General features: G+C 39.8%; 1 protein-coding gene across 1 annotated transcript; it reads left to right on the top strand.

The window, feature by feature from the left end:
* Positions 1 to 2,480: 2,480 nt before the first annotated feature.
* On the top strand, positions 2,481 to 14,780 carry lhx4 (LIM homeobox 4). Its single transcript, XM_017406881.3, has 6 exons — positions 2,481 to 2,788; positions 5,611 to 5,782; positions 7,632 to 7,834; positions 8,405 to 8,559; positions 10,247 to 10,418; positions 12,026 to 14,780. Exons 1-6 carry the CDS (start codon positions 2,710 to 2,712, stop codon positions 12,412 to 12,414), a joined length of 1,170 nt encoding a protein of 389 aa, XP_017262370.1. The 5' UTR covers positions 2,481 to 2,709; the 3' UTR covers positions 12,415 to 14,780.
* Positions 14,781 to 18,775: the final 3,995 nt, after the last annotated feature.

Raw genomic sequence — 18,775 nt, 5'->3', positions numbered from 1 at the left:
CCGCAGGAAGACGGATCTGTGGGTCTCTGTTGTCAATGAGCTCGTCCTCTGAAATATTAGATCTAATTAGAGGTGGTTGGGTCAGCGCTGGTGGCAAAGGAGTCGCCCTCTGTTTGAGTTATTGCTCCACAGCTGCTTCCAGGACAGAATATCCTCCGTGTTTTCTTATAAACAAAAGAAATCAACCAAATAGTGTCATTTATATGAAATTACATTATTCACCCTTTATGTTCCTTTTTAAAAAAAACATTTAAATATATTTAAAAAAGAATTCGGATCCTTTATATAAAAAACAATACGCAATTGTGCAAAAATCACTCATTTAGTCAGTGTCCCTGTGAGTGGATATATTTCTAATAACTGAAAAATATGAAAATATTAAATCCAGATGTCTTTCTTTAAAACGTCATTTAAAAGATGGGAAAACAAAACATTCCGCATCCGATCCTCTTGTGTCCCACTAAACCAGATGTCCGACCTCACGTCTTTTCTCTTTTCTCTTTTTTTTTCTTTCTTTTTCATCCGTCAATTATTCTAATTGCGTTGCCCTTTGCTGACAAGTTAAGAGCATTTTTTTATCTGTATTGTTTCGGAGCAGCTGAAGGGCCTCGATTACAACAATCACAATAATTGAGTTTGAAAAGATGCTGAATGATTTTTGAGGAGCGAAAATAAAGCAAAGTCCGTGTAATTGGTGTTTGTCTGTTAGCAAAATATCTCATGAACAACTGGAAGAATTTTAATGAAAATCGCACAAAGCAAGGATTTGATGTACATCTACAAGTAATTAACTTTTGGAGTCAACCCGGTTCAAAATGGCTGCCACAGCCAGCTGATCTTAAAAAACACATAACTGGTAACTCAGTTTATTTTACAGATGTTGTGCTAAAATTTGTTGTGGTAATAGCTGAGACCGATCCCCCAACACATGTTTTGAGCACTACAGGTCGCGCGAGAGCTTTGTGCAAAATTTTGCCACCAACTACTTGGAGTCAGCTCTGTCTGTTAGCAAAATATCTCATGAACCACTGAACAGATTTTAATGAAGCAAATAAGAAATTATAATTGGCTGTACATCTACAACTGATTAATATTTGGAGCCAACCTAATTTAAGATGAACCTAAAAGTTAAAAAAGGGGCTATTATGTCAATTTTACAGACACATACTCCAAATGCTGCTTATTGCAACTGTTAGAATCAACCCTGTTGTCTGTTAGCAAAATATCTCTTGAACCACTGCACTGGTTTTAATGAATGTGTCAGAAAGTAATGATTGTTATTTACTTTTGGAGTCAAACCAGCGTAAAATGGCCGCCACAGCTAATGGACATCAACCGACACAAAATGGCTAATACATCAGTCAGTTTAACATTGAGCTAAGATCCGATGTGGTAGTAGCTGAGAGTCATTCACAGCTCCCAAAACGCTTCAGTCTGTTGTTGTCATTGGGTTTAAAAGTCTGGCACGAAAGGCGGCGGGTGACATGCAAACCTTTAAGGTCGGTCTAAAGTTATTAATATGATAAATTTACATTTAAAACAATAAACATGCATGGAAAAAGGACTGGGGGGAAAAAGATGCGTTAAAAACAAGTAAAGATAATGCAGCAACACAAGGAAAATAATCATTATATGCACAATATAATTTATTTCTTGACTGCAAAACATTATATGCAATTATTAGTTTGAATTCTTTGATGTGTGTGTGAGCTGCAGGCGGAACAGATTGTTTGGAGGCAAATAAATGCGCCGCTGCGCGCGCTCCGCTTTGCTTTCAGCGCTTGAAGTAAATTGGAAGCGAAGATTGAGTTCATCGTGGCTTGAACCGGCAGCCCTCCGGAGGGAATATCCTCTCCGGGAGCGCAGCGTGCCGACGGCGGGCTCTGAAATGAAGTGTGTCAGGAGGATCTGCGGGCCCGGACTCCTAATCCCAGCTGTCAGTACCGGGGACAGGACTCGGCTCCTACAGGTGATCCGAGCTCCTGTGAATCCCGCTCTGACATGTGTCCTGTAATCATCCTCTTCCTCAGCCTCATGTGATGTGGCTTCACTGCTGCGCTCAGGCTGCCTCTCTACCTTAATGTTGTGTTATTTAAGCTGATGCGTGGGAACTTCCCGGTTGTGTGTCACAGCTTTTCATTTCGGAGCTAAATGAAACCCTTTTACCGCCACGAGCCCTCCGTGTGGAAGAGGATGGGTGGGGGCCCTGCTTGGGCCCCCCGGGGTGCCACCGCAGTGAGCTATTTCTGCTCTCCACAGGAGCAAAGTTCCACCTCTCCGGGGACATTTTTATGTTAGACACCTCTTCCTCCTCCTCCTCCTCCTCTCCTCCTTTCGCCTTCTCCTGAGGATGCTTTCCTCCTCCGTGCGCTCCCATTGGCTCCCGGTGAGCCTGCGCCGCGGTGACGTCAGACCCCGCCGCCCCTGCAGCGCTGAATGGACCGTGCAGCCTGCCTCTAGCCATATACTCCAAAAAACAGCTCAGCACGGCGCGGTGCGGCGCGGCACGACACGGACATCACCCTGGGAATAGGGAAGGAGCCGGGGAAGAGGCTGACCCGGACAGAGTGGAGGCAGGCCTACAGCACCGGCACCGCTCCATCCTCTTCATTATTATTATTTTGATTTCAATTTTGGCACACGAGGCAGGACGAGGGGGAGGAGTGCGCGCACCGTGTTGCGGGTGTATGTGCGTGCGTTTGGATCACGATGATGCAAAGTGCGGCGGTCCTACCGACAGAGAGTCCTGTAAAGAGTTTACCGGAGATTCTCGGAGTGCCACTGCAACGTAAGGCTTTTTATTTGTTTTTTTAAATAAACACAAATAAAGAAATATCTCCTCTCCCTGCTTCTGTGGCGAGTGCGCAGCGGGGTTTATCTGCAGGGAAGTGGGGGCTCAGATACAGTAAGAGACTGGAGCCTGACAGGCCACTGCTATCTTTCATCCCAAAAGCTGCAAATTTTAGATTTAGACGATTAATAAATGAAAATGTTAGACTTATCGTTTTTAGCCAGCAATGATCAACTAGAGTGGCGCAAAAACGCCACTTTGATCCACCCTAATTAGTAAAAAAAAATGATAGTAATAATTGATTTTGCAGTGCAACAGTGGGCATCTGATGCTCTGCCACCGGCCTGAAACTTTGCAGCATCCTCTGCCAGTGTTCCTGAGCTCACACCGAACCTCCCAGCTGTTAATTTGCGAGCGGTCAGGAGATCAGGACGCGCTTGTCATCATCCGCCATCAGACAAAACACACACTGACTGTGACTGACACTCGTTACTGGCTCAAATTAAACGCCTCACACGTTTCAGCTGCCAGGCCCAGGACAATCAGGAGCTCATTTTACCGCATCAGAGAAAATATTTCTTCTAATGGGTAATAATGGTAGTTTTTGATTTTCAGCATCTGGAATACTTTACTCTAAATTTGTGCCAGACGCCTCCTTTTTTAAAAATAATCTGCAAGATTCGTGCAACATTTCTGCTTTGACCTAATTATTTAAATGGGAAAATTGTGCAGATGGGGAGGCTGATTGGACCCCCCCCCCCCAAAAAAAAAAAAAAAAAATTAATCCACAACAAAATGGGATAAAGCTGAGATAATTACTGCTGCAAACAATAACAACAAATATTAATAATATTCAAAAACAGGGTTTTAAATTTAGGATCTGTTTCTATTTTATGGCTTTAGAAAATTATATTAAAGAAATGAAAACGTATTTTTTGGTTTATTTGTGTTTTTATTGTGCTACCCACCTAAAAACAACAAAAGCGATTTGGAGTTTCTTCATCATATTTAACTGTATGTGTGGTCGGCTTATGCTCTTTAATTTTATAGACAGATTAAAAGATTGGAGAAAAGATCCTGCCACTCAGCCCCCTGCAGAGCCAGGATCCATCCTGGATTTAAACCTGGATTATTTTAGGAATAAAAAACAGCAGAAAGTATTTTATATCTATATAGATGATGGTGCACAGAGGGGAACTCTTTGCTGACTCAGTTCAGTCCAAACCTTAAACAGCAGGATGTTAGTCTGGGTTAAACACTGTTAACTTCACATTTAATTAACACAAATCATTTGATCACTGGGAGCACGAGAGGCTGTCAGACACGTGCGAACAGGAAGTGCCAAGAATGGTGCTGCTTTGCTTTCAGCACCTTTTCTCTCAGCTTCATCCAGGTGATCCCCCTATTTTAAAGGCGACAAAAAACACAAATTAAACCGTTTTTTTCTTGCTCCTGATCATCTTTCGCTTGCTTTTTTTTTTAACCTTAATTAAGTTTATTTTCTTTTTTTATATTTTTTTGTTCTTTTATTTTTTGGATGAAGTAAACCCAGTCCAACACGTGTCTTTGAGGGAATAACTGCAGCATTTATTGTTGTTGGAGCTTCAACCCGAAGCTTCAAATTCTAGTCCTGAAAAACAAGAACATCATAATTCAACTAATTAATACTGCTCGTATTTTTTGAAAACATTTCTTATTTTAAATTTTAACTTAAAATGATTGCAACATGCACACATCTTCGCGGGTTGTTTAAATAAGATCAAAGATTACTATATAAGAATAAATAAAATTTAAATGCATTTTGCCTTGACTGCAGAGGATGTGAGCTCTGACTTCTGTGCAGTGATGGGATTAAAAGGGGGCTATATTAGGAATATTTCTCAAAAGAAATAATCTATTACTATTAATAATTTTATTACTTGGTTTTATTCATAACTCATAACACAAATTTAGAAGATAAGTCTTGCATTAATTTGCTGATAGATTGTTTAATTTATTAGAGATATAAACAGTAAAAATAAAAACATGTTATGAAATACAAATAAAGCTAAAATTGTAGATAAAATATCTTATTTAAAATAACAATAGCAGATAGTTGCATCTTTTTTTATATAAAAGTCAGTGAATATGAAGGGGTTCTGTGTTTGAATGGATACAAGTGTTTTTTACTGCTGCACTTATTTTATTTTATTTTTTAAATCTCGCACTAAAATAAGCTCCAGCCTTGCCTTGACCTTGATTTTTGTCCACAAGCCGCCTCACCTCCCGATCGCTGCTTGTCACCATGCTTTCCATAAAATCATTAAGGGATTAATTAAGCTCGAGATGGAACAGGCAAACGAAATTAAGACTGAGGAGAAAAAAAAAATCAATATGTCGTCAGAAAAAAAAAGCTTTTTTTTTGCTCTGCAGGCGGGCAGCTCTGAGATCAGCACCTTGGACAGAGACATACACCTTCACAAAGACACCTTTTTTAAAGTCTGTTTTATATATATGTATGTATATATATATATTTTTAAAAAAACTGGTTTTCCTGCCAAAAAATAGAGAAAATATATAAAATCAGCTTTCTAAAATACCATAAAACCGAGTGTGTTTTATAAATCATACAGCTTCATTATTTACTGTTAAATCTCCTACCGAGCAGAATAACATAAATCATGAAAATTTGTTTGATTTAAAGCTTTTACAGCTGATTTCATCAACAGACCCGCGCTCAGAAAACCTGTGATTGAATTAATTTTGCGCACTGAAATCTGTTGATTTAGTTCAATTGGTTTAATAATATTTCTGAATGTGTTGTTTCCCCACCCCGGCAGAGATCCCTCAGTGTGCGGGCTGCAGTCAGCACATCCTGGATAAGTTCATCCTGAAGGTGTTGGACAGACACTGGCACTCCAAGTGCCTGAAGTGCGCGGACTGTCACACTCCTCTGGCCGACAAATGCTTCTCCCGTGCGGGCAGCGTCTACTGCAAGGAGGACTTCTTCAAGTCAGTATCAGCTCCTGACTCTTTGCTTCTATTATCGGGTTCATGTTTGTTCTCTCCATCTTAATTAGTTCTCTATTTTCTGACTGTCGCGCAGGTTTTGTTTTTGTTTTTCTACATGTTGCAAAAACAGTTGCAACCTGATAAACTAACATTTCTATCCGAAAGAAATGTTTAAATTAAATCTAACTGTTTTTAAATACAAAATCTTTCCAAATTTTCCCCTTTCTTGCACGTGTTTGTGCGTGTCTTACCAATATACCCCATGACCCACCGGACTGATTTTAATGAAACTTGCGGCAGATTATAACTGGATCTATATCTGCAGCTGATTAACGTTAGGAGCCAATCCGATTCAAGATGGCTGCCACAGCCAACTGACCTTAGAAAACACCAAAATGACTACAATCCAGGCGATTTTACAGATGTCGTGCTAAAACTTGGTGTGGTAGTAGCTGAGAATCATTCACAACAAATACTCTGAGTGCTGCGCGTTGTGTGGCATCTTTACTTAAAACTTTGGCATTAACTGTTAGAGTCAACACTGTCTGTTAGCAAAATATCTCATGAATCGCTGAATAGATTTTAGTGAAACTCTCAGACAGTAATCATTGGACGTACATTTAAAACTCATTAACATTCGGAGTCAACCTGATTCAAGATGGCCGCCACAGTTAATTGACCTTAGCCAACGCAAAAAATGATTATAAATGTCTTGTAAAAACCAGGTTAAAACTAGGTGTGGTAGTACCTTAGAGTCATCCTAAACACACAATCTGATTGCTAACACATCTTGCAAGATGTCACAATATTCCATGAGACTGTGCATAATGCCATTCCAAGGATATATTTATTTAAAATGGCTATAATTCCTCTTAGCACAAGATGATTTTAGTTTAAACCTTTGGAATAAAATGTGGCAAGTGGCATGTATTCCTTCATGGAGTGCTAGACCTGAAACCAAACACATCTGGTAAACAGCTGCCTGGATTGAATTTTGATTCTGTTTGATAAACACCTGTCTATTTATAGATCTCATAATTTGGTCAAGATGAGCCCCATTAACCAATTTAGTCCCAGCAACACTTAAAGTATTCAAATTTTTTCCAATTTCCATATCTCACTTTAACAGAGCTTTGAATGCAAAATCCCTTTATTTCCTCAATCTTCCTGCCATTTTACTTTTTTTTTTTCTTTTAATGATTGGATTTCAGAAGCATTACAGAAGAAAATCGAGTTTGACTTTCATCCAAAACGGGATCAGCAGATCTGGGCTTTTTACTAAATCATGTTTGAAAGGTTTTAATGCTCAAAGCTTGAATGAGACCTGAGGAGCTCTGGAGTCTAAGTGTGTTAGTTGACCCAGGGGGGCGGCGAGGGGGGACATGTTCAAACTCTTCAAATGTTGGATGGGAAAAAAAAACAGAGTGAGAGATTTTTTACTGGTGTTTGGAGATGTGCTGGTTTATATTTTAGGTCATGTGATTTAAAGCTTCTCCTGAGTCAGTGTTTTATCGGTTCTCCTCAGGGTGTGTTTACTGAATGCAGCCTTCCTCCTCCTCTTCTTCCTTAGTGCTCCATACTTCATCTACAAACACATAAGCATGCAAACATGCACACCTCATACATTGCATCAATACTGTCCATCAATCAAACTGCTGGGAAATCTATTGTTAACAGAAATGCCCTTCATCGTGGATTTTTTCCCCCTCCTCGACAGCTGGAGTGTCAAATAATTCAGACTCTCTGCCGTCATTCTCCTCTGCATTTGAAGAAACAACCTGTAAAATTTGAATCTCCCTGTCACTCTCAGTCTGCTCACTAATGGTATCCCCACCATGTTTTCCTTCAGGCGTTTTGGAACAAAGTGTGCATCATGCCAACAGGGCATTCCTCCGACGCAGGTGGTGCGAAAGGCGCAGGACTTTGTGTATCACCTGCACTGCTTCGCCTGCATCATGTGCAGCAGGCAGCTGGCAACCGGGGATGAGTTTTACCTCATGGAGGACGGGAGGCTGGTGTGCAAGGTGGATTATGAGACCGCCAAACAAAACGGTAGGTACTTACTGTATATTTATAGAAACAAAATCGTTTGAGATGATGAAAAAAAATAGAAGTACAGCTGCACTCGCAGTCTCATGTAAGATATTCTGGCCGTGTGTTTCAGTGCTGAAAGGGCCCTGACTTAAATTTGCTGCATCAGAATTGCAGAGGAGCATGATAGATCAAGCTGTATGCACTCCTCAGCGCAGTGAAATAACTTGTGACTGTGGATCGTTGGTGTTTGTCATCTGGGTGTGTGTCTGTGCTGTTTCTGTCCCTCCCTCTCCTCTGAGATTTCCATGCATCTCTGATTGATTATGTAAAGTGAACCAGTGCTCTTATATGGTGAGGCTCCAATAACTCCTCTCCTCTGGCACCGAGTAGATTTATGTCCTCTGCTGTGGGAGCGGGACAGATGCACAAGGACAATAATACACTGCCATGCATGACCATTCACTTCATTTAACACACACACATACACACACACTCCTCACGCGAAGGTTGTGAGGGGCACAGCCTGTTGAGGCAACAAGTCAAATGGAAAGGGGATGCCACTCAGGCTTGTAATGGTGTGTTTTTCAGACGACTCAGAGGCGGGGACCAAGCGACCGAGGACCACCATCACCGCAAAGCAGCTGGAGACCCTCAAAAGTGCCTACAAGAACTCGCCGAAGCCGGCACGCCATGTCAGAGAGCAGCTGTCCTCAGAGACAGGGCTGGACATGAGAGTTGTGCAGGTAGATGATTTTTAGTTTTGAGAGGTTACTGCTACCTCAGACTGAAACGAAACACAGCGACTGACCCACTCACTGCAGAATTGTTATAAATTAACAAATAAAACACTCTGCTGGAGCTCATATTTTTCCCTCATCTTTACTGGATAACACTTTCTGGATATAGGCTAGGTTAACTATAAAAACCTGGAGAGATTTGTATGTTGATTTTAGTTTTGCTTCTTTTCAGCAGTTATTAAGTAAAATTTCTCTCCTTAAAAAACACATTTTTTCAGACACCTTCAAGCTTGACACTATGTCTGTAGCTCATCTCCAGAATCCCCGCCTCCCCCTGATTTTAAAGTGTTCCTGCAACCTCTCCCCTCAGTGGGAGAAGCGATGCCTTCTATATATTTAAATATTTTTACAGTTTCAAACTCTTCCACTGTGTTAAAAACTGCATGGGAGACATGCTTGGGATTCTTGATTTCACACAATGTCTGGGGGAACGTTTTCTAGAGGGCACACAGCTCCTCGGTCTGTGATCGCCACAGTTTCATGTAATATCGGATCCTACATCAAGCTCACTACACCAAAGCCAGGCTCGCAAAAATATTTGACACAGTGTCTCCTCTGTGGGGTTAGTGCCAACAGGCCAAAGCAAATTACTCACATGTTTTGGAGCTGTCCCTCCATGAAGAGGTTCTTTTGGTCTTAAATTTTTCTAATGTTTATTAGTGTAACTAGAGAGGGTATCACTCTCAATGCCTTAAAGGCCTTATTCAGGGTGTGGCCTACTCCACTTGCTCTCTCTGCTGCTAAAAAGGACTTAATACCATTTACAACTCTGCTGGCCAGGAGGCTAATACTGCTAATTTGGAAACCAGCAGCTCCACCTACATATACAAAAAGGAATAGAGAGGTCCTTTATTTACTTAAATTGAAAACAAATCTGTCTGACTTTGTGCCTATAGGGTTGTATCAATTGAAATAATCTAGAATCCCTTTCTATCTTACATTAAAGGCACAGGATTTTTTGTTTTTTTTCACTTCTTGTTTATTAGCCTGTTAGGGGTATCAGTCAAGGTGGAAGGTGTTTATTTGTTGTTTTTTAAAATGTGAAAAAAATAATTAAAATAATGTTTGAAAAAGACAAACTAATTAATAAAAATGTATTGTGTATACATGTGATTTTTATCAAAATTTGACAAAAGAGGGAGGCCCTAATATGTGATCAGGAGTCTTATCAGTATGTTTGATGAACTGTAGTTATTTCATATTGGTCTTACTGTCAGGAAAAAAGAATATGCCAGAAATAACCATGCTTCTGATTTTAAACCATCCAAATAAAAAAAAGAGATTGTCCAAATTAAAATTACAAATGTAAACACACTTCACTCATATCAGTATTATGTAATTACTTATTGACCCTATTTTTATCATTTTCACTGGAATATTTACCAGTGAGCTGTATATGGAACCTTTTTATAATAATCTACTTTAATCTGATCTGTTTTGTCATTTTACATTTAAAACATGCTACTTTTCCCCAAACTAAATAGCTTTAAAACATCTGATATTTGAAGCAATTACTACATTTTAAAGACAAAAAAGTTATGTGTGACAATCTTCTTTGCTATAGCAAGTCTGAAGTGTAAACACAAATGTTACAAATAACTTTCAGTTTCATAAAGATTGTGATTTCTGTCAGGTTTGGTTCCAGAACCGGCGAGCGAAGGAGAAGCGTCTGAAGAAAGATGCAGGTCGTCACCGCTGGACCCAGTTTTATAAAAGTGTCAAACGCAGCCGAGGAGGAACCAAAGTGGAGAAGGAGAGCTCAGCCGACGACGCAGGCCTCAGCGACAGTGAACTGAGCTTCAGAGGTAATTATTTTTAAAAATCCATTCATCTAAGACAGCCGTCCCTGAAAGGGAATTATCAGACAAGGTGTTGTGTTAATAGGATTAAGGGAACCTTCAAGCTGTTAAATGACATGAGAGTTGCAGATATTGAATGCATGTTTTGTTGTTGTTTGTTTTGCTGCTTTCTTTGTTATTTCTCTCGTGCAAATCAAAAATGGCTTTCTGATTCCACATTTTCTCTGGGACTGCTGGCGCCTCCGGCCTCTGCTTATGTGCGTGATGAAGCTTATCGGAAATGAGCAAGGTGCCTTGGTGGGATGCAAATGGCAATTTTAGATATCCTTTTGTTATTAAATATTCGCAGTTCCCGTTTTGGACGGTCGTAAAAGTCTCTGAGCCACTTTGCAAAAGAAAGCTATTTTTATGAGAAATGAAAACATGGTAACAGAAACTCTATAAAGCATGTGAGGCTTTTAGTCAATTAGAGAGAAAGCGCTCTGGGGCTTTGTTGTTATACTGGAGGCACCCAGGGAATCGATTGGAGATGAAAACAAATATTTTGTGCCGCAGTAATTGCACACATCGAGATGCAGGTGTAGATTTGAGGTGGAGCCGTCGGCTGGAGACCCTGCAACTTTGAAAACATGTGGCTTTTACTTTTGATCATTTCACACAAATGGATCTTTTTTTTTTCCAGCACTGTAGAGGCTATATGTACTTCAGGCAAAAGCTTCAGGATGAAAGGAATGAACTGTTTTAAAATTTAAATTTCTTTAGAGGAAATTTCAAGAGTTTTAATTTACTGTGGAAACCATCAAACCATCGTCTAACTTTTTCCACTGACAGAACTTAATAAAGGGGAAGTCATTTTTGAAGTGATGTTATGTCAGATAGTTTTCCATAGTTAGTACCCTCTCAGTCGTGACATCAGTTACGAAGCAGGGAGTTTGGAGAAAGAGGCAAAAGTCTTCATCCAGGCTTGACTAACTACCAAACAAGGCCTCTTTTTACATCAGCTGGGTAAATATTGGTGCCTGATGCTGTTGAACGTATCGGTCTGCTGAATGTTGAGAAAACCTTTAACTGGATAGATGTGCTGATCAAGTGGACAGATACATTTAGCAGCCTCATGAGGTGCATTAAGCTCGGCTCACATACATTAACATAGTAACACGGACTGTTCGGTTGAGAAAACAGCAACAAACTAAAGAAACAGTGTCATGAGAAAATGTGGAGGTTTAATATTAGTGATTGTAGCGTTCTTTTACACCAGTATGAGATTTTGGGAAAAAAAGTTGCTTTAAACAATATAAAACAGGCCCTTGTTTGGCAAGATGTTAGCCTTGCCTGGAGGAAGACTTCTGCCCGGTTCTTCATACTTCATGCTCTATGACTGATGTCATGGATGATAAGGCCCTAACTACTGATAACTATAACTATCCCTTTAAGTTTTTGTGACAGTGTTCACCTACTGTACACCTCCATAAAACCCACATAATGTTGCCATGATAAATCTAACCCATAAAAGCACTTAACTGTATTGAAGGATAACACGGATATAATGTGCATTCGGGTGACAGTGCTGCTGGCGTGCCAGAGTATTTACACTCCTGCTGTTTTCTCCACAGATGACCAAGTCCTGTCAGATCTCAGCCACGCTAACGGCCTTTATGGGAGTGTCGGTGACGTGACCAGCAGCGCGGTGCTGAATGGCAGCTTCTCTGTCGACGCGGCGGGACAACCCTACCATGACATCCGAGCAGGAAGTCCCTACGGCCTCCCCCAGTCGCCTTCATCCATCACCTCCCTGCCTGGCCACACGCCTCTCCTCAACAACCTGGGCTTCACAATGGACAGTCTGGTGGCACAGGGGGGGCCGGGCGGCGTGGGACAGGCTCTGAGGGCCATGGCAGGAGGCCCCACCTCAGATCTCTCCACAGGCAGCAGTACAGGATACCCTGACTTCCCCACCAGTCCAGCCTCGTGGCTGGATGAGATGGACCATTCCCAGTTTTGAACCCTCAGCTTACGTCAAATCGGACTTAAATTATTCCTTTCTTTTTTTAATTTTACATTTCTTTGAATCACCTTTAAAGACTTTGGTGAAAAAAGTATATCAGAGGTGGTTCAGTTGTGCAAACTGGATAAAAACAGTGAAGAACGTGCTGGATGTTCAACACTGTATCATTCTTTACTTTTGTTGGTATTGTCTACGTTTCTTTGCTTCACTCATTGAAAGTGAGACTAAATAGGTGGATCATAACACTGTGTCATCCCTAGAAGAATACACACCATCCCTGACCACAAGATCAGGGCTGTAGTCTAGATTAAAATCCCCCGTTAGACCCAGAAGTTCGTCTGCATGCTTCTGATTCAATCTAACTGCTGTCTGGTCATATCAAAGCCTTTACATTGGCAATGCACTTTACTCTCCTCTTCTTTTTCTACATGAACAGACAGGAATGCAGAGGAGAGAGAAATATGCACAAGGCAAAAAACAAAACAAAACAGTGTTTCACTCGGAGAGAAATTTACAAGAGCAGAGGCACAAGTGTGAATTCTGAAACATGCTCATGTTTTTGGAGCTTACAAGTATTTAGGAGATAGATGGCCGTTGGTCTGTACGTCTGTTTGTCCTTCCCGCCATTTCAGAAGCTGTCACTTTCCCTGTTTGAGTTTGCGAAACAGTAAATCTATAGGTGCTTGACTTGTCCTTCTGTGTGTAAAAAAAAAAGCTGTCTGAGAGTCTGTCAGTATTAAAAACTTTGTCACACCAGGACTCAACAGGAATATGTGTTACAGGACAGTGGAGACGTTCAGCTTCAGTGATTTTATTTATACTGTAGATCACACACAGATGTATGACAAGAAGATATTTATTTATAAGACATGCATTTTTAAATTTTTTGCAGATAATATAGAGGAATTCAAATGTCAGTCGTTGGATTTGACACTTAAGTATTAAAAGGAACGCAGATTTTAAAAGAAAACTTTTGTGCTCGCTCTCTTCAATCACATCCAGGGCTTCTCCTGGTAATCTCCTCAGTCCAGCAGCCAGAGCTTTGCCTGCTGTCAACCTACTTCCCCACTCCAGATGTTCTGTCAGCCTGTTTGCCTACTGACTGGGCCTTTGTGTCAGAGGGATTAACAAAGTCTGCTACGTTCTGAGCTGACACCTCAGCGTCAGGGTGGGCACGACTGCCGGGTTGTTTCTCTGGCGCCATCAGGTGCATCATAAAGCCAACACAGCAACTTAAACAGGCAGAGCCTTCACTGAAACGTTTGTGACTCTCTTGCAAAGTATATTTAGGCAGTAAGATTTGATTTTCACTTGTTAAGCATGTTAGAAGCAAAGGCCGTTTCGATTTAAGAGAGTTTTCTTAAAACACACCCCTTGGATCTTTTCTCCTGTTTCTCTGAAGAGAAAACAGTTGATGTAGGCACCTTTTTGTAAAAAACATAAAAAATAAAATAAAATAAAAGGTCAAGTTCTGCTTTTTTCAATTGTCTTTTATCAGAATAAAAATGAACAAAAAGAAAGTGACACGATTAAGAAAAATGGTAGATTACAGCCCACAAGTTATACACCAAAACAAACTCTACTGGGGAGAAATTTGAGTCAAGAGAACAAGACAATTAAAACTTTTGTGTTTAAAAGAGAGAATAATTTCTTCAGTTGTATATTTATAAATCATTTATTCTGGGTTATTTAAAATAAACATTTTAGGTATTTATTTGTCCATTTTCTAGTTCTTCTTTTCCGAGTTAAGAAATTGACTCAGAGGATTTTAGTCAGGGTTTTAAAAAATGCACATTTTTTACTATTTTCATGACCAATAAGTTGCAGATATTTATCCATCTTATAATCCATCCAGCTATCAATTTCTTTCTCTCATTTATTTGTGGTCGGTTTGTGGAGGAAACGGGTTCATAATCATTTAAGGTAATTTTAAAAAGTAAATAATATCATGTATTTTTACATCCTAGTTGCAAACTTGTCACTGCCTTGTTCCTTATTTCCTTCTTTGTAAAGGCTGAGAGACGCGCAGTAAAAATTTCTCTGGTTCCTCACATGTTGACAATAATTTGTTGGCTGCAATCTAAGGTCTGACATGGAATCTAACACAGGGAAAATATCACTACAGTTTTGTTAAGTCTGTGTTGCCTCAGAAGTTTGCATCTTATTGTTGTAAATTTTGTACAGTTTGAAACTAGTAGACTGTCCTGTTTCATGAGTGCTATTTATTATTGCCATGTGTCTTTGAAAAAAAAAGATGTAAAAGAGAGCACTGGATTTATTCATTTATGCCTTCTGTGTAATGGTATGAACTGTGTACAGTTAAATCTATATGAGGAAAATAAAGTTGAATTGTCTTTGGGTTATCCCCCGAGTGCTTTTGTCTTTAATACACAGGGCTTGTGGTGATAAATGTGAGAGTTAAGAGTTTCAGCTGGACTTTATTCTTAATATATCAAAAGAAAAATGTGTCCTGTTGGTGTTTTTATTATTTTGTCTTATCGAAACACTCTTAGAGCGAGTTAACCCACAAATTCATTTACCCATTGAGAGCATTTACCACACACTTAGGCCTCTATTCAATTGTGGAGATGCATTTAGTACCACCAACGGGCAGTGGTCAGTCATTTAACAGTGATCGATGCTGTTTTCCTCTCTCGCTCTCAGGGTGGGGGTGACAAGAAAGATGCATGGAAAGAGACAATAAGGGAGGAAAGAGGGAGAAGAAATAAAACATGCGCTGAAACAGATGCCTTGCTGGCTGTTTCTCTGATCCTATCAGTGCTAAAGAGACACAGGGGCAGATTGCAGTGCTGTCAAATCTACCCGTAATCCCCGGACTGTTAAGTAATTGTATGGTGCTTAATGAAACACGCACAAATATGTTTTGGAGTCAGTCAAAATTTGTTTCTTATTCAGACAGTTAGCCTTTGTGTCAGTATGTCAAATGAAAAATATTGAAAATTGTATCTCTTAAATGGTGATGACGTCAACAATTTCCCAACAAAACACCATTATGATTGTATTTCTTTTTATCTAGTTCCTATAAGTGTTTTATTTTTTTAGTACTTCTAGTGGTGGAATTGTAACTTCCACATTTTAACGTATAGTAAAATATTTTGTTAGATATTGAGAATTGTTTAAAAAATACTGCAGACTAACAAATCCTTACTGTCCTGCTAGCAGCTCTGAGCTAAAGTCAATGACAAGGCTAACTTTCAATTCTAGCTTTATTGCAGCCAAATCCTACGTCTATCGCTCTGAGAACTGCTGAAAGGAGTGACGACTTTTTAACACTTTCAAGTAGAAAGTTGCCCAAACTAAATATGCTTTAGGGTTAAAATAATCCAAAGACAAATAACTAAAGATGAAATGTGTCATTGTGAAGGAAACGTCTCTATAAGAAGACACGACTACACTGGTATTAGCTGCAGCTCTGGGCATGTGTTTGTGTTCATATCAGCACTTATGTTGCGCAGCTCCTGCATTTCTAAACCCTCTCTAGTTACCTGTAGGTTTGGATTAGGCAGCGCTGTGATTAAGGTGGTCAGGGATGTTGCTTTACATCAGACAAATTCTAAGTTGAAATCCCAGCTGAGGCCTGTCTATGTAGAGATTTTAGTATTCTCTCTCTGAATCTGTGTGGGATCAGTCTAAAACCGTACATGTTAGGTTAACTGAGGAGTCCAGGTGTGAGTTTGCACAGCTGTTTGTTTCTGTGATGAACTCTCCCGTCTCCAGTCCTAAGACAGCTGGGAATGGCTCCCGTCCCCCACCCCGATCGGGATAAAGTGGGTATCAACAATGAACGAATGCACTATGGTGTTGGCTAGAATTAAAATGAATAAATTGAAATGAAATGAATGAAACTACACCAAAGTGTATGAAACTCATTTCTATGTAGGAATGTGGAGCATTCGTCTGAGAACGAGCCAGTGTAACCCAAACTAAGTGCTATTGATTCTTTTGTATAGCTATTCTTTTAGCATCATAAAAACAAAAGAAGCAAACACTCAGCCTAGTTGGAGTTTGGACGTTTGCATAAAATGCCACAAATTGAGCTGATTTTTATTTAAGCATTGATTGGCTGGGCTATGGGCATTAATGGATAGGGTCTAATAGAACTGGCTTACAAAGATAAAGAGCCACACAGACAGTTAGGATAATTTACACGCCACTTACAGCGCTAGTATACAAATAAATCTGTGGAAAATCCACCACTGTTGCTTTTGCGAAGATGACAAACACAAGCACAAATGCCATTATCATCGATCGCAAGGCTTTTATTACAAACTTCCTAAAGGAAACTGTTTTTTTTTTCTCCCCTTCTATGAAGCAAACGGGAATAAATTAACATGCAAAACAGAGAGGATTTGTTTTGGACTGAAAGTCAATCTCGCAGCGCTGAGAAAGGACATTTCTTTTTATCAAACAACTGCATCCAGCGCTGCGGCTAACAATGATCTGAGTCAAACAGAGGCTCCTCAGTGACACCTTCGAGTTGTTTTTAAAGAGAAACTGTGACTTTACCACTAAACTGCTTCCTGAGCTGCTGAGATCAGACAGACGAAAGGAACAAATAAAATCCAGAATCAAACCTCCAAAAACGCTCTCTACCACATTTACAATGGGTGGAAGAGTTTCCCATGTTGCTACCAAGAAAGTCCATGTGTAGCAAGGGAACACACAAGAAATTAAAGAACATCTTACTTATTCTTTCTATCATATAGTATACTAATGCACAGAACTTATGATAAAAAGAGGTCCTCAGGTTTTAAAACGTGATAAATATATTCCCAAACAACAGCACCTGACAGTTTAATGTGTCATTATTTATAAAAAGAAAAAACTAGATTGATATGTGTGGGGAGACTGCCTCCATAAGACTGAAGAGGTAAGGAAGCAGCCAGGTGCTGCTATAATCAAATGCATTTGATTAATTGATTGTGGGCAAGTCCAAGCACCACTATATAACCAGAAGTCAGCAGTGATCTTTGAGGAGCAGTTGCTGCTGCCCATCAATCTAAAAAGGATTACAAGACCATTTCCAAGCACTGTTTTTCTCGTCATTCTGCAGAGAAAATGATTATCGACCAGCAAAAAAAACATTCAAGAAAGCTGTCAGTCTTCCCAGAAGTGGATGTCCTGAAGTTAAGTAAAAGGAAAAAACCCTGGAAGCATGAAATAAAACACATCTTATCAGGCACGGTGGAAGAAGAGTGATGGTTTGGATTTGTTTTGCAGGACCTGGGCACTTTGCAGTGACTGAACTGACCTCTCAAATTGGAGGCCATTTTTAAGACAGTATCTTTAATAAAAACTGGGTCACGCAATAAGAAAATGACCTCAAGCACAGCAGCAAATCTACAGCAAAAAGGAAAGAAAAGGAAAAGAATTAAGTTGTCTCACTGACCTCGTCGATGTCACACCTGAACCTGATTTCTGTACATTTATAAAAAAAATATTTTACATTTATTAATTTGTGCATTATGGGTTCTTATAATTATATACTATGTGTAATCAGTTTTTACAGTGGGCCTATTTTGTACAATACACTAAGAGTTTTTCTTTTTGTGTGTTTTAATCTCTTTGTTGTTGCAACAAACCTTAATTTAGCTGCTTCCCTTCCAGAAATCTTTTGTGTCTGTGTTGCATTGGGACACATGATCATCTTATGATGGGATGTCAATTGATCAAATAGAAAATTTAAAGTTATTCAAACTGTAAATTTGACACTGGGATTATAGTCTCACAAAGTTAACTAATATAAGAAAAAGCCTTACAAAATTACTGCCATCACAGTATTTTAGTTTCATGTTTGTTTTCTAAGTGACTCTTACTTTCTAGTTACTTAAAATTTTGCTTTGTTTTGCATTTCGGGATGATTCTAAAGCCTTACAAAGCACTAAAGCAAAGTACCTGTACTTTAAACTGTTCTTAATCCCACTTTATTACTTTTCACCTGTAAAAAAAAGCATAAATATTCAGAAGGGCTGTACAGCATGGAAGACTGTGGTGCGTGCGAGTCTGCGGTTTGCAGAGGGAGGGAGCTGCAGTGTCAAAAGTGAAAAGCTCAAAGGAAAATTGAAGCTCCATAATGGAAGCATAATGGGCTTAGTGTCAGAGTCTTGCAGACGAGCTGGGAGGGAAGCATGACTGCCGTCATCCTCTCTTACCTCAAGCCAGCATAACGGGGGTTTAGGAAACAACAAGGAGACAACACCGAGACCAAAACACGCTTTAGAGAAACACCAGCAGCCTTAATGGCTGGATGTGGGTGGAATTCATAACAGAGAGATGGTCCCCTCTTGTCTCTTTGTGGGATTGTAGAGCATCCCGTCTCAGACTCGTGATGAATACT

This window comes from Kryptolebias marmoratus, linkage group LG24 (genome assembly GCF_001649575.2).
Source record: "Kryptolebias marmoratus isolate JLee-2015 linkage group LG24, ASM164957v2, whole genome shotgun sequence".
NCBI classification, from domain to species: Eukaryota; Metazoa; Chordata; class Actinopteri; order Cyprinodontiformes; family Rivulidae; genus Kryptolebias; species Kryptolebias marmoratus.
The sequence above is the reverse complement of the archived record's forward strand: the minus strand, read 5'-3'. Positions and strand labels throughout refer to the sequence as shown.